Genomic DNA, 25,815 nt, shown 5'->3' with positions numbered 1-25,815 from the left:
CTTAGTCCCTCTTCAAAAAACTTTTCACGGATCTAAAATAATAATAAAAATAAATAAATCCTGCTTAGCGAGCCTCAAATGCACCCATGAAGGTTGATGTGATTGTCAAACCACTTTGTCTTTAAAGAGAACCTTCTTTTTTATAACTGCATTGTCTGTCCAAATATGAGAACTAGGGGTATTTGATTGTTGTTGTTGTTGTTGGTTTTTTTTTTTTTTTTTTTTTTTAATGTTATTATAAAAAATAGAGCACAACTTATTTTTTCTTATATAAAATATAAAAATATGTATCATATAACGGTATGATGTGGTCAATTATGGCCAATTTTTTAAATTCACTATTGATCATTGAACTTGGCATCCGTTGTTTTCAATTTTCTTTTCGATCTCCATCATCGTCAAAAACCGTTGTCATCGGCCAATATGGATCGATTTCGGCTAGTTTTATCGATGCCATTAAGTGGATGAACAATCCTACGAGAAAAAAATGATGTGCCAGTTGTATTATCATTCTAGACAGTATTAATAATAAGTCTAGGGACAACAAAATTTTCACAATTTTTTTTTTTTTTTTTTACAATTATTGAGATGGTATGTTGTTAGTTTGTTACCAATATTAATAAAAATGATGTCAATAGCCTATGGAAAACTAGTGTCACTCTAATTATAATTTATCACATCAACTATAATTAAAAAAGATTGTGCAAAGAGTAGTTTCAATTGATTTGCACTTCTTGTTCTTAGTGTTTCTAATTGAGACATCTAAGGTTCAAATCACTCCTCCTTCAACTATCCAATTATTAAAAAACAAAAAAAGAGAGTAAAATAATGTCCCTAGCATTAATGTAACATTAATAGCAATGCTGTAGGATAAAAATATGAAATAAGTCAAGGATGAAAGATTCAAGTCGGTGCATGCAATTGCGTAGAGCATTTCATCATCCTCATGAGGTTACAAAAAAATTTAAATGTTCTCTTCATTTTCCCTTAAAACAATTATGGGTGTAGTATAAAATAAATTTAACAACTCTACAAATACAAATATAATAAATAAATTATTACAAAATATTACCAGTCTTTTTGTGTTTGTTATGCATATATTTTTATTTTTTAAAGAAAAAAAAAAAGGATGAGATGAGATCTATGCTATAATATATAACACAGTGGCAACAAATGATTCCTCAAAAAATAGTGTTGAACTCTGAATAAGAGAGATAAGCAGGCAAGACAATTTATCAGGGAAAGCCTCTGTAGTTATTTAACTCTCCCCATACTGTCAGTTCAACTTCTTCCCATGACTTGGCCGTTCTGAGTTCTTTCCATATACCAAAGATTGCTCCCAAAATATTCTCATCGTGCAGAATACAATAGCACCTACATGCATGAAAATATCCAAATAAATCCCACTATTGTAAATATGACATTATTGACATAGATAGAGGCCATTTTCTTACATGGTAAGGTATGAAAGTCGTCCAAATTTATCACCACCCTCCACTGATTCACACACTGACATTCTTCTGAAAGGAAGTTTATAGCTCTTCAGAAAGTGCGTAAGGAGATTTGGATCACCTCTAAATATATCTAAATATATGGGGATCAAGTCCAAAATTGGATCGCCTGCAAATCATATAAAGGATCAATAAAGTATCGGCAAAATGAATAAATCACATAGAAGAATCAGATACAAAGAGTAAAGTATTGGCAAAATGAGCAAAAGAAACTCATGTATATGGACACACTTTTTCTATATATAGGTTGTATCATATTTCTATGGCAAGTGCAACAAGATAAATGAAAGAAAGTTGCATTAATAGATTGGAAACTAACTCAGGTAAAGGCAGCCAGAATTCTGGTTAAGATTGGGACAGTTTAAAAGCTTACACACCCTTCTCTCCCAATAATTACCCCAAACTAAAATTATCCTCTGTACTGCAGGAATAGACCCTTTATCTAGGATGCACACACACTTCATTTGGGGTGCTATACCCGTATCGTATTCGTGTCGTAACGGTGTCCAATTTGCTGCATCATGTTACAATTTCTCAAAAATTGCTCATGTTGCTGTATCGTACCCATACCTGTACCTATACCCGTGTCCGTGTCTGTGCATCCTAGCCCTTTATTCAACCCAATCACGATATATTTCTAAAATTTCTCATAACCATTTGTATTAAATTTAATTAATGATCGGTCATGTCGTGTAATGTCATTAGGGCCCTCTAAGCTCCATGCCTAATATAGAAGCCTAAACAAAGGCAGAACAAGTGGATAGCTTCACATGGAAATGTAACTGAATTAGTGAAAGCACTAACCTATTGAAAGATCACTGAAATCAAGAATGTAGCTAGGACACCATGATTTTCCCTTCAAAACATCATCATGGCCATTAGAAGCATCATCCACCAGGCCAGCATATTCAGCATTTTCACTCAAGCACAAAGTAACCGAGCTTGATTCCATGTGAATATTGTCATCCATAATATCCGTGTGTATCCAAGAGCAAGGTTTCCAAACTTTCTTTAGGTTATTTTCACCCTGAAGTCAAATAAGAGCAAGATAAGTAAATATACATTTATCACAAAGAGACTAGTCCATCAAATTATATTTTAATAAGAGAGCAATGTCCTTCAAATAATCAAACAAGATGCTGGAATGGGCAAGGGACCTCAAATATATTAAGCAAGTTGGCAAAATCATCTGGGATGTATTCATCAACTTTCTCTATCAGTGTGTTAGGAATCGGATCTCCCCTACAAAGTGCAACAAAAGAATATCAGAGGTCTCACACTAAACTCTTTGATGCCATATATGAAGTGCAAAATGTAGCTCAATTTACATTACAATATATGGGCCAAGAGTATGATCACTCAAAAATACAAGAAACAGATAACAAGTTGTAATTAAAAACTAAATCTTCAGCAGTACATGATAAAGAGCTTGCAAATCAAAGCACAGTATGCATGCATTAGTATAGGCACAAGCATGCATTAGAAAATCACTACAACAATCTCATGTGACTGCTCTGGATATATTTGATTGAAAGTAAAAAAAGGTAGATACACCTAAAAATAAAAAGCCGGTACAAAGCACTAGTTTTATCCAATGAATTTGGCTGGAACACAATCTCTCTTTAATTAAGCTTTAGAAAGCACAGAAACTCTCAGTCCCAAGTCCCAACCCAACGAAGAACTACTTAGGTTAGTCAGACATGCAACAACAATCAGGCTGTTCCATTCCATTCCACCACCAACAGTCAATTGCCTTTGACTGACAAAATATCAAGACACAAAGACCCCATCAGCAAGAAAGTAATTAATCAACAAATCTTTTCCTTGAAGATCCACAAATGCGGGATTACTACCCTCAAGAATATAAATATAATGATCAAGAACTGAGCACACCCAATCAATTTAAGGCTATTACATATATGCCACTTCTCTTTCACCACAATTGTTATATTAGTCACTTTTCAACAAGACATCCATGTGCACTGCTACTGGACCCTGTTCTGACACCAATAGAACTGTCCACTTTATTTTATCCTACAAATGTGCAAAACAAAAGATGCCTTTTTGTTATGTTATTAGTACACAGTATTTGTTTCTAAATTTACGCTATGGATTTTCAGCAAGCACTCACAAAACATAGATATAGAGCTCAAAAAATTCATAAAATAATCAACACACAAGACAAAAGTGTGTCCTAATAGCTAGATTTGGGATTTGTCATGTCTAACTACCTTTCATGTAACATACACAAAACTGCATTTATCCACAGAACACGCATATTTAACAAAGATATGCAGGTAAGTACCAATGAGTACCATAAGCAAAATAACTATGAAGGTCTATGTGTCTGTCTACTGTCCAGCATACATACAGGATTATCCAACACAACTATCTCCAACAATAAACAACACTCGGCAGAGTCAGTGTTGTTCATTGTTTGGAGATAGTTGTGTTTAACAATAAGATATAAAAACTAGGACCATGTTTGCCTCACATTTTTGGTATATCTTCATTAACTAACAATTGCAGATAGATGTTCTTATGTGAAAGCATAGGCATACCATTTAGACAGACGGCTGGTTACACCCTTCCTCTTCTTCATTAAAGTTTTGATGAAAATTTCCCATTCTACTTGAATGTTTGAATTATTAGGAACAGCCTCCATATGACAGTTACTATGGGTCAATTCCAAATGCTGTTCAAAATCCGAAAAAATTGAATAATCGAGAGGTGGAAGAGGCAAGAGATGAAGGTTATGGAGCTTCTCCCCCAGAAAGGAAGCTAAGCTTAGTGTCTCTTCCCATGACAGTCCATCTCTTCTGCAAACAGAACATAATTGCATCAAGTTCAATTATGGAACTTTGATAAACCCAATAGTGTGCTGCATTGCAACTAAAAATAGAAACTATAATAATCATCCTAGTAGCTTACAATTGAGCAAATATCTTCCCCTTGCATCTTTTTGTTACAATATATGGCCATATCCCAGCGCATCTTGCTGAACTACTTGATTCATGTATTGACATCCCAGCTTTTCTATATTCAATTTGTTTCTTGTTCCATACGCCAAAGGGATATCCATCTACTTTGCACCTTTCTGGAACCAGATTGCTCGTAGCAATCACATCAGGAATTCCTTTGCCATCCCAAGGAACAACTGTATAAGACCCATTTTCCAGATAAAGAATCCCACTTGCCAAAACTTCAGGAATATGATTCTTCAGAGGGGAGTTGACTTTATGTAGTAGATTGTAAAACTCCAACTGTTAACAGGCAGTATAAAAAACAAAAAACAAAATTAGATTCGTATAAAAGGTGTAATCGGACAAAACCTAAATGTAAGATCATACCTCAGTGCCAATACCATAAAGTGAGTCTTCCAACCCTCCTTCAACAAATATTTTAATTACGTGGTTTTCCATAAGATAAACCTGTTGAGAAAATTTTGGACATATTACCAAAAGTAGAATCTGAAAGTTAAAACAGAAAGCATTTGTATCTTTAGAGAACCATGAGTGATTATACATTTGATGAACTAACTTACTGGATTGCTACCAGTGCCAACAGGGAGCCTATCATCATCTGTGGGAGAAGGCAAATCGTGGAAAGCACAAATTTCTGTCAGGCGTTCTAACCATTTGTCCGCATTTAGTGCAAGACATGCTCCCTAAGACATTTCAGAGCAAAAAATGAAACGATAGAGACAGGAAGAAAAGTATAACAGGCACTTCAAGAAACAAGGCAAGTCCCAAAAAAAAAAAAAATTTTCTAGTAGACAAACTTGTAAATCAGTAAGGTGGATTAAAAATTATGTAAATGAACTGGCAAATATAAGAGGCACGGAAAAATGCATAAAGGGTAGCCCTCAAAATAGATCTCCCTGGAAAACAAGCCACCTCAATGATCATAATTAGTCCAAGCAAAAGAATCAATTATTTGTCTCACTGCTGGTAAAAGCTTGCCTAAGCACAAAGCATGAAGCATCATAAGCTTGTGGCCTTACACCTCTAAAGCAAGGTGCATTTACAGCAACACACCTTAGGCGCACTTTTTAGAATCTTTTTAATTAATATTAATAATAAACAACTACATGTTGAATGTAGTGGTCAAATCTTAATGCCGTTGATATTCACTGTGGATTTGTTATACAAAAGTCAATTTTATGGTATGATATCATACACATAAGCCCACCCCTGCACTCCTTCACAAATTCAAGAAGGAAAAAAAGTCCATTCAGCTCTGCACTCCACAAACCACTCATCCTCACAAAGGGAGACTCAAGCAAGACAAACTTTCTCTTTTATCAGGTACGTTTCTCTCTCTCCCTTCTCTTCTCTGTCATCTTTTTTATTTTTCTTGCTTCACTCTCTCTCTCTCTCTCTCTCTCTCTCCCCTCCGCTTGATCAAACAGATAGCACCACTATGTTTTTTAACTTGTCCTTCTGTTCTATCCTGAAACCCACAACCCCACCCACTCTCCTCCCCTTGGTCTTTTGCTTTATCCTAAAACCCACAACCTCCCTTCCTCCCCTTCCCCTGTGGTCTTTCTGCTTGGTCCCGAAACCCATAAACCAGTTCGAATTCTAACAAAATATGTATATCCCAACACCGAACAATCTTTGAAACATTTCTTAACCCAGATGTTTTACCGAAAACAAGAAGCATCTGCATTGCATTGTTTTTGTTAGCCATAGAAATCGTCAATTAACATCCTATTGATCCCTTGGTTCTTATATTATATTAATAATTATTTCAAATTTATTACATTATTTTCTAAAAATTTGCACTTGACTTCAATTAGACATGTGCTTACACAGTTACACTTTGCACTTAGGCTCTTGGGGGCCTTCGTGCTTAAGTGTGCCCCGCACTTTTACCAACACTGATTTGTCACTTAAGAGAGTTTTGATTGACTGTCAATATGACAGAAAAGATCCCATAAGTAGGATCAGCGGGTCCACTCTAAGAGAAGGTGATTATTAAGGTCTCTAGGAAGAAAGGGAACCAACAAGCAATTCCGCTTGTAGATCATCTATGGTGTACAATATTAACACCGTAGCTTTGTTAAATATTACTGCTTGCTTCCTCATTTAATAAATTCAACTCTCAGCTTGATGAGTGTAAAGAAATAGGCCAACAAGGAAAAAAATTACCTTCCATATTAGCTCTCTCATTCCTGGTTTTCCAACCCAAAGCCTGGATAACCATTCTCTCATTTCTCGTTGTCCCATGCAGTTGCCTAAGCTCCAAGGAGAATTGTAGTGATCTCTCTCTTTATCCAAAAACATGGCTAAGAAATTTATATCATATGAGAAACCTTGTTTCCACATATTATATCTTTTAGAGGCAGAGGTGATAGTCCCTTCAAAATTAGGGTCATCTCTAGCTTTCTGAATTCTGACCCTCTTCTCTTTCCTAGTCAGTTCTGAGCAACTATAATCATCTTCACCAGAGAATATATTCTTGTCAGCATCCTCAAAACTACCTTCACCAAAAGCAAGCAGTCCAGCACGGCAAACTCCTTTATGTTGATAACCAGGAGCCATATCCAAACATACAAATTCGAAGTTTTTGGAATTCACAAAGTTCTGTGTCACAGCAATGGTGGTTTCCAGATTTAGGACACAATGCCACCATCCACTTGGAACAAAAATGGTCTCCCCAGGTAGTTGGGTACACTCAATTGGCTTGTCTTCATCAGCAAGTAGCGGATAGAAATCTAGCCACCACTAAACAAATCCACAAGAAAAGAAAAAAGAGCCAATCAAGCTAAATTGAATGAGCTATAAAATAGAAGAATAAATCATGAAGACTGCAGTTTCTGCATTAAATACCTGCAGTGATGATGGAGTCTCGACATTAACATCACCATCTTCATCATTTACATGTACTGTGACTCCCAAGGGTACTCTTCCTGGAGGATACAACGCCCACCTATTCAACATGATTGACTTATTACATCATAGCCAGTAATTTCGATCACAGTGAAGCAAGACAAAATGTGAAAGAACTTATGCAGACAATTATGTGAAATTCACATGATCTACAGAAAAATAAATCATGAAGACAGAACTCCAATTAATCATAGAATGGAAGTATCAGAGTCAACATGCTTTTATTTTCTCACTATGGAATCACATCAACATGCAAGAATCTGGACTGCCACCGAAAAATTAAAATAAAAATAGTTTCACTATGTGCACACTGTTTCATCAACTGCCAAGTACAAATAGGCATATGCTGTGACAGATATAACAGCCATGAATTAAGTGGGGCAGAACCAATGCACAGATAACACTATTAAGCAGTTGTGTGATTTTACCTTTTACGACCACACAGAAGGGTATTCCAGGCACTTGTAAGAGCTGGATCGATATGCCAAGAGGCACCAGACCTCTCTGGCCCAATAATAAGCCATCTAAATGGTGGCCTCTCATCTCTATCTAAGACATCAAAAAAGTCTTCTCGAAATAGATGAGGCACACTGTAATCCTTCAACAAACCAGGTGCAACTTCCCCAAACTGCAAGAAAGTGAGAATATCTTCAGATCATTAAAGAAACAACAAAAAACATAAAAGAGTAAGTAGTTTTGCACAAATAGAGGAGCACCTTGTCATCAAAAATATATAGGGGATCCTCATCATGCTGAAGTTTCATGTATGAGACATAGTCTTTGAATTTCATCAAGATTTTCTGTGCACTCTTTTGAGAAATCCTGAATGCTGTATCTCCATAGTTCAGCAATAACTGGTCAGTTGTCCATGCATGCCTTGCTGGCCAAGTATCCACCAGTCCAGTAACCAAAACCTGGTACATGTTTCAACAAAAATCCATGTGAATAAAATAGACTCAGAAATGACTAAAATAAATATCTATTACAGAGAAGAAGGTAGAATATGCTGGTTTCATGATTTCATCTTGAGTTTCCCTTTTCCATTTATCATTAAAAAGAGAGAAAGAATAGCCAGTTAGACTGGAAATTATAAATACGACAGGTATGATAGTTAAGAACAGCAAAAACATGTTTAAAATCACACATAGTCGGAACATCTACATTGGAATTAGCAATGTCTGTATTTGTAGTTCTAATATAAGTGGTATGGTGGAAGTGGGAAAAAAAGTAATAGACATTCAAGAGGCATAGGTGTTTTGGTGGTGACTATGCTAGTAAATGTGGTTGGCAGGGTAATGGTGGTGTGTGCCAAGTAGAGGTGGCAGCAATGTAATGTGATGACAGTGTTGGTACAATAAAAGAAGTAGTGGTAGCATGTGAATGATATCGGCAGCATCATTAGCAATAGGAAGCTGCTGATGTCATTGTGGTTGAAGTGGTGGTGGTGGTGGTGGTGCAGATGCATTGACAATGGTGGTGAAGCGATGGCTTCAGTGGCTGTGACAATTGATTAAGCGGTCTGTGTGGCTATGGTGGCAAGCATGTTGATGGTTTGTGGGCAATTGTGGCAATTTCTTTAAGAGGAAAACATATCACCAGAGCAACAAAGAAATTTAGTAGTCAAGTGCAGTAACATAGATTAATATAAAATAAGGAACATCAAATGAGGTTAGCGTCCATAGATGTGACATCATTACAAGAAAGGGATCAATCGAATGAAGAGAAAAGTGGGTCAAACCGTTTAAGTATGACATAATAAAACTAATGAGAAATGGTTTTGCAGTTAATGATTTGGAAGACAATGGAATCAGAACAATCTTATTAATTGAATATGAACCCTTATCACATTACCGGTTTCTTCCCTTCGTACTGATGATAAAACTCTTCTAAAGAAAGGTCCTCCTTTCTTTCCACGGTACCCTTATCAAAAGAAAATCCATTCAATGTGGTATTGCTCCTGTATAATCTTCTGTACAAGAATAAAGAGTTGAATCCTGCAAGAAGTTATATAAAGTTATAAACAATGACCTAACAACTTCAGAGTTTCTTTAATTTTTAAGTAGAAAATCCTTCAGAAGCAATTGTGTGCAAATCAATATCAAGTTGAGAAAAAGAATATCTGGGAAGAGTTATTGAACAATGTAGGAAAACTGTTACCATCAAAATACAGTGGTTTTCTGCAAGGTTCTTCATATTCACTGGGCAGATGCTCCCTGCGTCCAAAGGCATGACAACAATTTATAATACATAATAAAACAAAAAATTGGATTCAAATTTTAATATCTCATGAAAATCCCAAGAATAAAAATAATTGATGACACCAACAAAACAATAAACCTAGCTTCAAACCCCAACAAATGACCCTAATATTAAGAAAAATTATAGCATGAACTGTAAGACATACACATACAGAGCTGTTTTCTTCCATGAGCCTTTGTACTGAAGAGGACCATTTAGACTTTTAAGGCACAGACTCATCCACAGTGGTTCTTCATTGCATAGTATGTACATCACACTGCATATTAGAAAGAAAAAAAAAATTAAGGAATTATAGTACTAGGAGGGAGATCAGATATCAGCCACATAAACTTCATTCTTCTTTAAGGCAGTAAGTGACATACAACTAGATCAACAAATACCCAGCAAAATTCACTAATTGAAACAAAACCCATGATGCTGATGAGATCTCTGTCGTTATCTTAAAATGCATGACACTGTAGTGAAAAGTAATGAGACCAAGAAATGAATTAATAACCACGAAGCTAATATGTTTTAGAATGTATGCATTCTACACAAAAACTAATTCAATCATACCCAGGAGTTACATTTTGCTTTTATGTCGCTAAAATACATTCACTTTTTGGCAAGTTATACATAGACAAAGATTCCATAAACCATGGAACTCAATTCATAACCAAATTTCACTTGGCATTGTCCAAATGCCAATTTTTTCCATAGGGGGCACCTGGGTTTGAATCCCTCATCCCCACTCGTTGTAAGGAACAAAAAATAAAAATAAAAATTGCACTAATACCTAAATTTAGGCATATTCCTGAAACCATCACTCATCAATACTGACCATTAACACACCAAACTCTAACATGTTATTCAACACTTAATAGCTTTCTAACATGCCAATTTTAATAAACTTCATCTTCCTGAATTAGATGAATACATTGGAAAGCATTGGAAAATGATCCTCTCGAGTTCAAGTCAAATGGAGAGACTCTATTTCATGGAAAAGATTTTATTCCTTTCTATCCAACAGAATGACGTGGTACTAGATACACTTTTAGATTTGTAATATCGAAACTTGGGGCACATTCCTAAAAACACCACTCATCACTACAGACCATTAACGCCCCGATTTCTAACACGTGACTCAACACCTAATAGCTTTGCTGATATATGCCAATTTTTAATAGAATTTCAGCTTCCCGAATTAGAAGACTGCATACAAGCATGTCGGAAAGGGACCATCTCCTTTTCAAGTCAAATGGACAGAGTCCATTTCAGGGTTAAGATTTTATTCCTTGTATATTACAATTTTGAAAATGCAGAGGAAGACTACATAAAAAGCCAATCATCATGGAGCGGACACCATAGGTTGAAAGTCTATACTAGAAAAACTTTAGATTCCTAATATTTAATATTTAATCCGAATCATGAAATGGATCCATTTGAAATGCAAGTAATCGTTACTATGTCTCCCTAATTTGCAATTCTTGCTGCTATGCCTCACCTCGTTTCATGAAATTTATGCTCACACAAGCTCTCGCTTATTCAAAATAGTCCAAATTCAAATTCAAAAGTCGAGTTTAGCTATGAATTAGGAATTACGAAATGGAAGAAATGTGTCAATGCCGAGTGAGATCACTGTGAATTGAAATTACAATTATGATAATTGAAGAAACAATATAAGAAAGAAAAAAACCTGCTGACGCAAGCGAATCGAGCAACGTCGCGAGGAGTGAGGTATTCCAAAATAACGCAGACGGTTTCGTCGGGAAGGACTGAAAGGTCTCCGAGAGCGTCGGTTCTGCGATCTCTGGGCCCCAAACTCTGAGCGTGAGGCTCGTCCATTGCTCTCAACTTTTCTTTTTGTTTTGTGATTATGATAAAATTGTGATTGGAATCGGAACTTAGGGTCTCCTCTCTCTCTGTAGTGTAATGTGGTTTTGGTGTGTCTTAATTTGGCAAGAACAGAACTAAGAAGAAAGAAGTGAACGCGGGGATTCGGAAGAGAGAAGAGATGGCGGGCTATGGATTCGCGTGAAGAGGATAGCTTACGCAACAACTCTGCGCGTGCGGACCGTGTTTCATTTCTTTGTGCGCGCTTTTACTGTGTGCCCTCGAACCTTCGCGTCACGCCCGCGATCTGCTCGTGGGATGCACGGTTTAATAAAGAAAGTACATGTAAATTAAACAATTTATTTCAATAATATGATTAAATTATTTGTCTAAAAAAATTAAATTAAAAACTTTGAACTTATAAAGGAGATTTTAACTCTTTGAACAAAAATAAAAATGTAATAAGGCAAATATAAACATAACACAAATACAAACTAGCTAAAATAAAAAGATGAAACCCTTCTAAGAGAGAATACAAAATTTGATAATTCTTAAATAATAAATAGATAAAGTGTAAATATTTATAGACATTTATATCATGGATTTCATAGATTTAAAATTGTCTTTCATGACTCATAAGCAAAACCTAAAATAAAAAAATAAAAAAATAAAAAAAAACACACACACACACACACACACACAAAATGAATAAGAGAAATACATATTTGCAATAGAGTGGATGGTAGATTTGATAAAGCATTCTACTATGGATTTCACAAACATCAAATTGCCTAAGTAATAAGAAAAAACAAAACAAAACAAAAAGAGAGTTAGATTTATAATCAACATAAAAATTATGAGAGAAGGAGAATTATTGATAATGGGGGAGAGAATTAATCTATATCTATATATATATATATATATATATAATAATAGGTGAAGCTGAGAGAAAATCCAATTAGATTTCAAATTGGAATTCAATTAGAGTCTAATGTTGCACCATGTGTCCCATCTAATCTAAGTTTTTAAATTTTTGTACCAATTGAGTTAATTTAATGTAAAAATTGGATTTAATAAGAGTTTAATTTGCGACATGTGTCCCATCTAATCTAAGTTTTTTTTTTTTTTGTACCAAATGAGTTAATTTAATGTAAAAAACGGGAAGTCCAATATAAGTAAACCATAAAAAAACATAATTTTTGAATGATTTTATATTTATGAGCCTTTTTCTTTGTAGAACTAAAAACAATTCAAGTTTATAAGTCATCAATATATATATATATATATTAATAAGTAAAGCTGAGAGAAAATCCAAATAGATTTTAAATTGAAATTCAATTAAAGTCTAATTTTGTGTCACGTGTCCAATCTAATAAAAAAATTTAAAATTTTTAACCAAATTAGTTAGTTTAGTGTAAATATTGAATTTCAATTAGAGTTTAATTTTACGGCACGTATTCCATCTAATCGAAGTTTTTTAATTTTTATGCCAATTGAGTTAATTTAGAATAGAAAACAACGAGTCCAATATAAATAAATCATACAAAACATAATTATATATCTAACACTATATATAAAATTAGAGAAAGAGAGAGTTTGAATGATTTTATATTTATGAACCTTTTTTTTATAACTAAAAACAATTCATTCGACACAAAAATTTTATATATATAAATATATATATATATATATATATATATTAATAGGTAAAGTTTATAGAAAATCCAATTAGCTTCTACAATTAAAGTCCAATTTTGCTCCATGTACAAAAACCAAAAAGTCTAGAATTAATAAACATAAAAATATTTAAAAATGGACAATTTACATTTTCTACCTAATAACATTCTTAACAGACTTTTTAAAAAGTTAAAATATATATATATATATATAAGAATGACTATCAATAATATTTAAGTTATATATGTAAGATTATTATACTATGCATTTTAATGTGTATATTTTAATGTAGGGACAAAGTTTGGAGCCCAAGAGCCCAAGCCCAAACTGTATAGAATCCTAGTCCAAAAAACTCAATACAATGAATTTTGTTGAGTATGGGTCAAAAAACTAGGTTTAGATGAGTTGAGCAACGGCTTGCATAGGGTTAAGAAGCAATCAGACACGAATAAAAGCTATTATTACCAAAGGACCTTCCATCTGAGGAGACTATAATTTTACTTATAAATACAGATCACCACATCAAGGTTCTTTTACATGCTACAGTATTCTCTTCTTCTTTTTTTCTGCCCCTCTTCATGGGGGTTCTTCCACATTATATAGGTTCTTCCTAATCATCTGGACTTTACACTTGTTGATCACCTGGACCCCCACTTGAGCACCCATCCCATCAGTCACCCCTTTCAGTCCTCTGTGAGTTGCAGCAGCCAAGGCATCACTGTTCAGGGATCTTCTCCACATTAATGCTGTCAGAAAAGTAGCTGCAGTGTATTTAATGTGGTGATGGCAACTTTTCCCTAGATATTTTGAGTCTTCTTCCCTTTCACGTGTTCAGGGGGCGTACTTTAACTGCTTGAGTATACACCTGGTCTGGGTCTGCCGTGTCTGAGGAGGAGTTCCTCCTCGGACCTTCTTCTCTTTGTCTCCCATTGATGAGGCTTGTAACGTAGATAATCTAAGTCGTGTTTCTCTCCTCGGATTTGTTATTGTCCTTGGACAAGGCCTAAGGCCCAATACATTATTTTGGGCCATAGTCCCCACATTTAAGTATATCCATGCATATGCATGGCGTTACAAGCTAGTCTATATATATAATAATAGGTAAAACTGAGAGAAAATTCAATTAGATTTCAAATTTGAATTAAATTAGAGTCTAATTTTACGTCATGTGTCCCATCGAATCTAAGTTTTTAAACTTTTGTGCTAAGTGAGTTAATTCAATGTAAAAAATGGATTTCAATTAGAGTTTAATTTTGTGCCATATGTCCCATCTAATCTAAGTTTTTAAATTTTTGTGTCCAATGAGTTAATTTAGTGTAAAAAACGAGGAGTCCAATACAAGTAAATCATCAAAAATATAATTATTGAATGATTTTATATTTATGAGTCTTTTTTTTTTATTCAAGTTTATAAATCATATATATATATATATATATATATTAATAGCCAAAACTAAAAGAAAATCTAATTAAATTCTAAATTGGAGTCTAATTTTCCGCCACGTGTCTTGTCTAATTTATAAATTTGTGTGTCAAGTGAATTATTTGGTGCAAAAATTAAAGAGTCTAAATTCAATTAGATTCTAAATTGAATTTTAATTGGAGTTCAATTTTGTGCATGTGTTCCATTTAATTTTTTAATTTTTGTGGTAAGTAAATTATTGAATGCAAGAACATAAGAGTCTAGATCTAATTAGATTCTAAATTATATATATGTAATTGTGATTGTTTTTAAATGTATCCGTGCATATGCACGGAGTTATATTCTAATATATAATAATAGGTGAAGTTGGGAGAAACTCAAATTATAATTCTAAATTAGAGTTTCAATTTTGCGTCATGTATCTTAAATTATTTATTCTTAAAGAGCTTTATTTCTTAATTTTAGAATCAAATGTAGAACCACATCATAAATATTCATTCAAATGAGTTATTAAAAACAAAAACCAAAGAGTTTAGAATAAATGAATCGTTAAAAAAAAAAAAAAAAGTGCTTCACAATAATAAATAAACATGGACAATTTACATTTTTTACCAAATAATATCTGTGGGCACCTTGGATGTACTGATTTTTAGCCTTTGACTTTTTCACAGCACCCTCATAACTTCCCTCACTTTCTGCCTTATAAGCTCTGAAGCGAAGGAGTAGTGTATCATCAGTTAACTAATGGTACATTACTCCTTCGCTTCAGAGCTTATAAGGCAGAAAGTGGAGGAAGTTCTCTTCGATGTGGAACTCCAAGGATGCTGTGTAAAAGTCAAAGGCTAAAAATCAGTACATCCAAGGTACCCACAATATCCTTATAACATTTTTTAAAGAGTTAACAAAATATAAAAATGACTATCAATAGTATTTAAATTATATATATAGGAATTATATTATGCATTTTATTATATATCTTTAAGTGTATCTATGCATATGTATGGGGTTACAAGCTAATTAGAATAATAAGTAGTGTTTCTACTTTCTATCAAAAAAAAAAAAAAAGAAAAGAGAAGAAAAAGAAAGTAGAAGCCGTAAAAAGAGGAAGAAGAAGCAGTTGTGGTAGAAATATATAAGAATATACTAAAAAAACTCTCCATATATATTAGAAATCCTAACTCAATTAGGATTCAAAAGTCTTCATCTAATAGATAATCTCAAAAAATAATAATAATCATAATAATTCATTTAATAGATAATGAATTTATGTTTTTTTTTTAATAAATAAATAAATGACTTTATGGGGGTTACCAAGTAGACTTGGATGTGTACGCATATTCTAATGTGTTTGTAACTCCTATTCACGTAAAAAGGAAAAGAAAAAAAAGAAACGGTGTGAAGAGGAAAAAATCACAATGAAGATTGGTTTATCTCAATAATCAAATAGATATAAGTTATAACTCTCCAACTTATACACATGTCTAACTCTTCCTAAATATGCATGTTGGGATTAAAAAAAAAAAAATGTAACCGTGTATGACTATGAAGATGAAAAAAATAGTAAAAAAAAATAAATTAATAATAAAAGGATTATAATTTGGATTGTAATCAAATTAAGATTCTTATGAATTTAGAAATTATAGGAGAAGAAGATAAGACCAATATATATATATATATATATATCTAATTTTTAAAAAATTTATACAATTTGGTGAAGCCACTTGGCGCAACCACGGTTTTTAAGCCCAACTTTTATTATATAGTATATGATATGATTTATTTTTAACCTCTTTTGCTTTGATGGAAAATATTATATGAAGATGTATATTACTCTGTTTGTTTCAGCAATGATATTTTCTAGAAAATGAGTCATTTTTCAAAAATTATTTTCTATAAAACTATCTCATTTTCCAATGTTTGGTAGCAATTTTAAATGAGTTGAAAAACAATTTCCTAACTTCCCTTATTTAGCTTGCTATGAGATAAAGTTGTTTTCCAAAAAAAATTAATGAAAAACAATGTCTAAAAATAAGCCATACTTTTTATGTTGACCAAAGATAGTTTTCCTTTTACTCATCTTTTTTTATGCTACCAAACACTAGAAAACACAGAAAACTATCTTTACACAAGGTTTTCCATCGAAACAAATGGAGTTTGGTGGTACAAAAATAATGGGTTAAAGAAAAACTATCACTTGACTTGCCTTATTTAGCCTAGCATGAGATTGAGTTGTTTTTAACTTGTTAAAAATTTTCAAGAAATTATTTTATCTTATCTTAAGCTAAAAAAGGAAAGTTAAGAAATTCCCTCAAAAAAAAAAAAAAAAAAAGGAAAGTTAAGAAATTATTTTCCAACTTATTTTAAAATTGCTACAAAAAATAATAAAATAAGATAATTTTCAAGAAAATAAATTATTTAATTTTCAAAAAATGTTAATATCAAAACATATATAACTCTTTCTCTAAATAAATAATTAAAAAAAAGTAGGATTATTAGATTAATCACTTCTTACTTGACAAATCCCACATTGACATATAGACGATGGATATTAAGGATGACTTGAACCAAAACATTAATCATGGAATAATGTTAGTACTACAACTTTTGTCACAACTCATCATGTGGCAAGTTATGGCAAAAGTTGTGGTACTAACATTACTCTTAATAATGAGGCAAACTGACACTTACCATTAAACTCCCACACGAGGTCACTCTATAAAGATCATTTTTCATTTATTTTGATTAAATTTCATATCAATATATATAATAATATGTCATTTAAAAAATTGGTAAAAAGGGAGACTTGCTTTGACAATAGAAAATGATGATGGCAATGGACATCTAGAACCAACCATAAATTCAATCCTTGCCAAATTTCAAGTTATACATAAACGCCTTGGGCATTGGAGGATCGCGGGCCCCAAGCCCAATAGTTTAAGACACAATAGGCCCACGACCGAGACAAGCCGCTCACTGCACAAAAGCACATCCATTTGGATAGATTCATGTGGGTGCCAAAAGCTAGCAGGCATTTCTCTTATTAGTCATCCCATTGGTGTGACAACAATAACCGTTTCAACGAAATTGATCCCTTAACATATAATAAATATATAATGCCAACTAAAATAGTTTCGTCATCAAGGTTTGAAGTCACTAGAAAGTCCACGACCTGGCCTAGTAGTCTATCAGCCCACAGGGCTAATGGTGCCTTTACCTACTACTATTGAAGCTCATGAGTAGCCAACTAGCATAGTGCTTCAAGCTGTGGGCTAATTTTTCTACTTATGGATGCCAACCGGATTGGCCCGCTAACCTAGTCCAACAATACCGCCCATTAGCCCACTAGCCTGACCGTGGGGTACGTTGCGGGGTGGTGGGAAGGTTCAAACATGTGACACAAGAGTAGAGAGACTCTTGAAACATTGTAAGTGGTTATGTTAAGTTAAGCATTATAAATATTTATTTTGTAGTTCGATTTTATTTATTTTTTAAATGGATAGTTGGTATTAGTTGTAACAAGTTATATTTAATATATATATATATATTTTTAGAATAAAGTTATTTGATATATACAAATGGATTGAGAGATGCAAATTTGTGTAAGTGCTAACTTAGTTGGGATGTTCACATTTTATAGTGAAGCAACTATTATCGTCCTAATACGAATAAGGAATATATCATTTCACTTATTTATTTCAACCAACAAAAGTTAGTCAATGGTTTTTTTTAAGTATTTTTAATAGTTTAATTTGACATGTTGTGTTCTGTGTTAAATAATATAATAATAATTTTATGTTAAAATTTATAAGCCCAATAAAAGGCCCGCTAAAGCCCAATAAAGGCTCATTAAAAGTCCATGGAAAACCCATTGAAAGCACATCAGACCTAGCCCACATGTCTAGCAGGCTAAAGGCCCAATGGGCATTGCCTATAGGTTGGGCAATGGTTGGGGTTTTCTCTTTGAACCAACATTCCAACCCATGGGCCCAGTGAAAATGGGCCAAACCGGCCCATTTTTTTACTCTTAATTTGAAGTGGATCTTATGGCTCCATTCTCCCTAACCTATCTACTTCACGAACTGCACTTCATTCATTCTCCAGCATATTCACTTTCTTTTTTTTTAAAAGGACCATAGTCACTTTCTAACTAGGCAAGGCCGCAAGAGGGATGAATCATGGAAACTTAATCTTTTTGTAGTAGTACGTAGTGATATAGCATGGACGAAAAGAAAGTTGGAAAGAAGTTTCTTTGAAGTGAAGAGTAAGTCTGTCCCAATGAATGCTGCAAATGAAGCCCACAAAAGGTGTATAATGACCATCACCAATCTTGGTAAGCAATGAAGGGTAAGCCTCCAATTCCTGTGTTTTGATCTCCTTGTCAAAAGAGAGGATATATAATATCTAATGCATGAAATACCTTCTCCTAAAGTAGGCTATTACTATTTCAATAATCACAGCCATCCTACCAAGTTGAATACTACGGCAAGGGCTTACAATGACATTGAAGCAGAAGAGTTTTGGTTAATAAAAAAACCTATTCTTTATTTTTAGAATCAATTGAATGGTATCTCAAATAAGAAAAATCTGAAATAATAAGCTTTGAAATAACTTTTGACTGTACTATCTGTTGACTGTACTATCTGGACCACACAACCAATAATAAAATGCAATCATATCTTATATTCTTATGGAATAAATTAATTGTTATCCATTTATTCCAGTGTGTTTTCATAGTGTCTCAAACCATCACTCTTCCTTTTAGTATACACACAATACACAACATAAATAACTGAAAATCCGATAGTGCTAATGCTAATATAACCACTATTATAGTAAGAAAAAGAGCACATTGGTGGGCTCTTAAAGCCTCACTGTAGAAGCCTAGAGAGCAAGAGCTTTCTGGGATGTGATCCTCCTCCTCCTTAGGCGCTCAGCAATAATGAAGGCAAGCTCAAGAGATTGTGAGGCATTGAGCCTAGGGTCACAGTGGGTGTGGTAACGTGAGCTTAGGTCATCAAATGTCACCGTTCGTGACCCGCCAATGCACTCTGTCACATTCTGGCCGGTCATCTCTAGATGAACTCCTCCCGGGTGACTTCCTTCTTGATCATGCACATCGAAGAATGCTCTCACCTCCGCCTGTCCAAAAAAAATGAAGGTTCAATTGCATTCTACTGCCTAAAACAACTTTTCATACACACAGTTAATAATAACTTCTACTGTTTCAATTGTCAATAAGCCCCATCCTCTCCCCAGTCCCCCCAATTTTTTTTTTTTGCAACCATTGCATAACTTAACCATGGTATGGCTGGCTCCAATTAGATGGCTCCATTTAGATAGGTTAAGCTGACTTAGACTGTTTTCAGGTCAAGCGAGTTTTTTTTTTTTTTTTAATAGGAAAACGAGTTTTTAATCTTATATGGCAAAATCTAGCATATTTATAATGCAAAATGAATTTCAAGGTCCATTATAGAGAAACATAACCTCCCACTCCCACCTACCAAAGTCATCATTTACAAAAATATCTTTTAAGAAACCTGGATTGACTGTTTCACCCAAACGTATCATACAAGTTGTCCCTATTCCACCTACCACACCTAAATTAAATTGTTTCATATGAGCCCATTGATATGATATGACGTTATTTGTGCTTAAAGCTATTGAATGTCCACTATTAGGACAATTGACTATTTTCCCAAGCTAATTATCCAATTTTTCAAAGCTGGCCGTCCAACTGGATAAGCAATAGAATTGGCCATATATGAAGTGCAAGCATTGATTCTAAAGGCAAATTGTGACAGAAATTGTATTGGCTGCAACCAAAATGCCCAAATGGGTTTAATGTCTAGATAACGACATGACTTCAAGGGTGGAAAACTACTATTATTTTTATAGTGATTAAAAGAAATAAAAATAAAAATTCTTGCATTTAATTCAGGGAAACGACACATTTTTAATTCATTTCCAGTTTCGATGCTTAATAATTCATATCCCCCCCACCCCCCCAAAAAAAAACCCCCCATCTCTCCCTTTTATATAAAACTCATTCTAAAACATGTTGGCGTTTCCAATTAATTATGAAAAATAAAGCTAAGTGGGTTCATTAGTAAAACATTACTTTGCAGCACGCAACTCTTAAGAATTATTTCCACCAACAACTGATAAAATAGAAGTTAATAATGAGTGACATACCCTGATGGCATCAAAGGGGCGAGTTTTCAGACCGCAGGGAGCCTTTATGGTGTTTCCATGCATAGGGTCACTAACCCATGTGACAATTTGACCTGCTCTGCGGACTGCCCTAATTAGATGGGGAAGCTTCACTCTCATGTTTTCAGCACCCATTCTTGTGATCACTGTTATCCTCCCGGGTTTGTTCTGAGGATTCAAAATCTCAACGAGCTTGACAAGCTCATTTGGATCCATCTTATCACTCACCTGCAGCACAAGCACAACTCTATATGTTATTCACCTCAGAAACTATTATCAAATAACATCTATAAGAATCTTGCACACATTGATACACAAATATCAAAACCAAACAGCATCCAACCCAAAGTGGGTGCTAGAGCCATGTGAAATTTAGTAATTTGAACAAAACCAGCTTGGCCAGCATCCAAATCAACTTGACTTGGGTGTTTTCATTCACCCGTTTAATTTAATATTGTCAGTATCAAATTATAATATAACCAATGTTTATGTGACTGAATTAGAAGAACATAAAGTATAGTGACCTTAATGCCTAGTGGATTTGCAACCCCTCTTAGAAACTCAACATGGGCACCATCCAGCTGCCGGGTACGTTCCCCAACCCAGATAAAATGGGCTGAGCAGTCATAGTAAAGGCCTGAAGTTGAATCCATCCTAGTAAGTGACTGCTCATATGGCAAGAGCAAGCATTCATGTGATGTCCAGAACTCGGTTGTTGTCATGATAGGATGGTCAACTGTGAGTCCAGCAGCAGACATGAATCCAAGGGCCTCATCAACCCGATTAGCTAGTTCGCGGTACCTGCCACACCAAGACAATGATTAACAGCCTAATATTAATCACAAAAGATAATGTAAGCTTAAACCCAGTCCAAATTTGAATCTCCAAATTTGATTTAGCTCATCATAGTTTAGGAATCTAATTATGAATTATCATTAGACAATTAAAGTATAGGTATTGAATACCCAACAGAATCTTCCTTTGGATAATTTCGGAACAATAAATTCACATGGTAAAAATGGATGATATCAGGGATCTAAAATCTAAATTGTTTAATTCATCCACAAACCAACAACTACATAAAACCTACCTGACAAAAAACACGTGAAATGATTCCAAATGCCCAGATTTAGAAAGGACCAATAAGAAATTTACTAGTGCTTTCACTGTTTTACTCCCAAAGGAGGGTTATTCTGCATATAACCTAAACAAACAACCGACAACCAAACAAAGCAGCAAGTGATAAGGATGGATATGTTTTTTATGGTTGGAAAATTTTCACTTTATCAGTTCTAAACGACTAATTAGCATACAGCAGATCATCAAAGCAGTCAAGCAGACATGGCAAGAAAAAAATATAAAACATGTCAAAACGAGCAAACAAACCAAAATATTAGGTGTAAAACTCGTTCACTTCTCTGCCCCAGATAGTTCCAAGAAAGTACTATTCAACCAAGACCAATCAAACGAAACAGAAAAAGTACAAACAAACAAAAAAAAGTAAAATAAAGGAAATCAAAGAGAATCTGAATTCTGAAATAAAATATGGGAAATGTTAACAAGCACCGACGGTGCTTGTTAACCTTTCTTTTTTTTTCTCACTTAAAAAAAAAAAAGAAAAAATTGTCAAAAAAATTATCAAAAGTGGCTCAAAAAGCTGAAAAGGGGCCGATAACGGGTACCTTCCGATACCCGTTAACACAACCCATAAAACATACCTATCTCCCTGCTCGCTGTGCTCAGTGAAATCCAAATTCCACTGTGTGACCCTCTGCATAGCAGCATAACCTCCGGTAGCAAAGGCTCTGAGAAGGTTCAAAGTGGCTGCAGATTGACAATAGGCCCTAATCAACCTCTGAGGGTCTGGAATCCTTGACTTCTCATTGAAAGCATCTCCGTTCACATTGTCTCCTCTGTAACTCGGCAGCTTCACACCGTCCTTCTCCTCAAACGGCTCTGATCTCGGCTTTGCAAACTGACCCGCCATTCTACCAACCTATAAAAGCACGAATTCATGCACAAGATTAAATTTTTATAAAAACCCAGATTTTAATTTACTTTAAATTTCACTAAAAATATATAAAAAGTTTGGATTTTGAAGGGACCTTGACAACGGGCATTTGACCACCGAACATCAAAACGACACCCATTTGGAGGAGGATTCTGAAGGTGTCACGGATGTTATTGGCATTGAATTCCTTGAAACTCTCAGCGCAATCCCCACCTTGTAAAAGAAAAGCGTTGCCTAAAGCGGCCTCACCAAGCTTCTCCTCTAGGCTCCTAGCCTCACCAGCGAACACAATCGGAGGGAAAGCCTCGAGCGTCTCAAGAACAGAGTTGAACTCGTTCTGATCCGGGTACTCAGGCAATTGAAGCGCCTTCTTGGTCTTCCAGCTATCCACGGCCCACTTCCCTGAACCCGCATTGTGGGTCGTCGTCGTCGTTGTGGTTGTCTTCGTTGGTGTTATCTGCTGCTTCGGTGTTTTGTCAGAGACGATGGGGTTCTTTGCTGGCTCAGCGGCGTGGACGGCCGAGATTGAAGGGACTGATCTGGGCTTGACAGAAATGGAGGGTTGGTGGGGTTTGATGAAAGACTGTGTTTGAACGAAGGATTTGGTGGGAATCACAGCGCTGCTAGCACTGCTGCTTGAGAGAGCCATTGTTTTTTTGGCTTCTTAAAATATTTAAGAGAGAGAGAGAGAGAGAGAGAGATGTTTGTTTGAGAATTGAGAGGGGTACCTGTACCTGAGGCTGAAGAGATAGGAAGAGTAATGTGAGATAGAGGGGGCTTTTATAAAAGGATCTGGGGGCAATGTATGTGGGCTAGAGCTGAGGGGCGTGGGATATTGAAATGGTGTCTGGTAGAAGAGACGTGGCGGGGGTAGCTCAGGGGCATTTCTGGAAATTCTGAATTTGGTAGAGCAGTTTATAGGATATACTATTATAGTTTTAGGGTTCTTTTTCTTCACCTACTAATATAATCGCCACTTTCCAGCTTAAAAAAAAATTTATTTTAGCTGGTGTGAAGCCGAGTTTCAAACGAGCCGAAAGATTTTTCCAACCTTTTTTTTTTTCTCCTTTTTTTTTTTTATGTGTGTGTGTTATATTTTACAAAAGTACAAATTACGCATTTAAGTTTGGTTAATTGTCATTTTGATCCAATAAGTTTTTATTTTTGTGGTAGTGGTCTCTTAAGAGCACTAGTATCCAAGAGTATTATCTATTTTACTAACTCATTTTACAAAATACCCAACATTCGGTTCTTATTTTTATATACAACCCAATAAAATAATATAACTACCAAATAATATAATACTCTCTCTGTTCCAATTTGTTTATCATGTTTGAAAATTCAAATTTTTTAAAGGAACATTATTTATTATCTTGTCTGCTTTATAAAAATATATAAGTTTACAAAACTACCCTTAAATAAATTTATCAGTTTTTTTTTTAAAGAGTTATTCTTAATGAAGCAATGAAAAAAGTTCCCCAATTAGATTGATTTTTTTAAATATTTGTTAGTTTTCTTTTCAAATAATTTTGAAAATAAAGTAGTCACCGCACATCCTTGGTGCAATGGTTACTTCACAAGTATAAGTGCTTGTGGAGTGTGGGGGGCAAGGGTCAGGGTTCAAATCTCTAGGAGGGAGTTTCACACACATTTACATTTAGATTAGATTAAAGTAGAATTCTATCTTGTATTAAAAAAAAAAAGTTTTGAAAAAAAAGTAGGAGTATAATAGAAAAATTAGTAAATTAATGACTTTTATTTTTAGAAACAGTACAATATTTTGGGACATCTTAAAATGAAATAGAGGACAAACAAACTGAGACAACAGGAGTATAAACACTACTTTATGAGAGAGAGCAAAAAAAACAAAAAAAAAAAAAGGAGGCAGCCAATGAGAGAAGGAGAGGGGAAGGTGAGAAGCAAAAAAATAATTAAATAAGCCAAGCAACTGTTACAGTGGAGGTTGTATTTAAAGCACTAGCATTGGGGAGTTGCTATTTTGGCCACCAAACCCATAAAAATATTCTACAACTAGGTTGCCATATGTAAAAAAATTTGCAACGCAGCTACAGTGGGTTGGTACATTCCCAACCTCACCTTAGCTAGTTGCAAAATCATTTTATTATATTTTATTCTTCTTTATGCCCATTCTCTCTTTCCCATATTCTTTTCTTCTTCTTTTTTTTTTTTGGTTAACCCACACTGAAATAAATTAAGTACTAATAAGTTTGTAACAATAAAGCTCGGCTTTGTCAAAAGCTAGCAAATCCTCCATCACAGGCGATGGGTTAACAAAATTAACAAAATCCGACGAAAGGGTGGCTCTAAACTTGACCAATGCATCAGCACATTGGTTTGCCTCCCTAAAAATGTGCTAGACAGTTGTACTATAGAATTTCTTCAATAGGGTCCTGCAATCACCAAGCAAAGGCTCTAGCATGAGATTATTTATCGAGTAATTATTGAGAAGTAAAACAATAAGCTTAGCAACAAGCTCAACACAAATGTCAGCAATTCTAAGTTGAGAAGAAACTGGGATGTGAAGCGAGTTGTAAAATGAGATGGTAAAATAAATAAAGTACGTTTTGAGTTTTTACATCCTCAAATGCTAATATTCTTATATTTAACCGTACTATATTTGGGTTGCAAATTTTTTTAGATATAGAAACCTGGTTGGAGCTTGTTTTTGTGGATTTGGTGGGTAAAATAGCAACTTGGGGGCTTTACACCCCCCAATGCTAATGCTTTAAATACTCCCAAAATGCTATCTTAGCAACCCCTAAACATTAAAAATCCTTTCACAATCTTGGGTGCTAATGCTCCATGTCTGTATTTGCAATCATTGTTAGTTTTTCTTTTTCCATCCATCAACCATAATTCCTATTAAACATTAAAAAATAGTTTTTTAATATTAAAAACTATTAAAAATTTTAGTTAAAAAAACAAAACAAAAATACAATACCTTGTTGTCACCATCAATCCCCAAAGAAATCACAACACAACTCCGCCGTAAAACTAC

The 25,815-nt window shown here is 34.4% G+C and overlaps 2 protein-coding genes across 3 annotated transcripts; both read right to left on the bottom strand.

Moving 5' to 3' along the window:
• Positions 1–912: 912 nt before the first annotated feature.
• LOC115971361 (F-box protein At1g78280) lies at positions 913–11,672 on the bottom strand. 2 transcript variants are annotated; one of them, XM_031091239.1, is made up of 16 exons: positions 11,340–11,672; positions 9,810–9,920; positions 9,563–9,618; positions 9,257–9,399; positions 8,122–8,319; positions 7,834–8,033; positions 7,346–7,445; positions 6,665–7,240; positions 5,056–5,178; positions 4,862–4,942; positions 4,443–4,774; positions 4,073–4,330; positions 2,669–2,753; positions 2,316–2,538; positions 1,455–1,620; positions 913–1,374 (listed from the first exon to the last, which is right to left on the bottom strand). In XM_031091239.1, exons 1-16 carry the CDS (start codon positions 11,486–11,488, stop codon positions 1,236–1,238), a joined length of 2,940 nt encoding a protein of 979 aa, XP_030947099.1. In that variant the 5' UTR covers positions 11,489–11,672; the 3' UTR covers positions 913–1,235. The 2 variants fall into 2 exon arrangements, with proteins under 2 accessions (XP_030947099.1, XP_030947100.1); XM_031091240.1 differs by having other exon boundaries at positions 9,816–9,920.
• A 7,560-nt stretch (positions 11,673–19,232) lies between these two features.
• On the bottom strand, positions 19,233–23,614 carry LOC115971165 (phospho-2-dehydro-3-deoxyheptonate aldolase 1, chloroplastic-like). The gene is made up of 5 exons (XM_031090897.1): positions 22,891–23,614; positions 22,504–22,781; positions 21,310–21,586; positions 20,768–21,013; positions 19,233–19,714 (listed from the first exon to the last, which is right to left on the bottom strand). Exons 1-5 carry the CDS (start codon positions 23,443–23,445, stop codon positions 19,457–19,459), a joined length of 1,614 nt encoding a protein of 537 aa, XP_030946757.1. The 5' UTR covers positions 23,446–23,614; the 3' UTR covers positions 19,233–19,456.
• Between the last annotated feature and the right edge of the window lie 2,201 nt (positions 23,615–25,815).

Source organism: Quercus lobata, chromosome 12, assembly GCF_001633185.2.
Source record: "Quercus lobata isolate SW786 chromosome 12, ValleyOak3.0 Primary Assembly, whole genome shotgun sequence".
Taxonomy (NCBI): Eukaryota; Viridiplantae; Streptophyta; class Magnoliopsida; order Fagales; family Fagaceae; genus Quercus; species Quercus lobata.
Note: the sequence above shows the minus strand (reverse complement) of the source record. Positions and strands in the feature narration are given on the sequence as shown.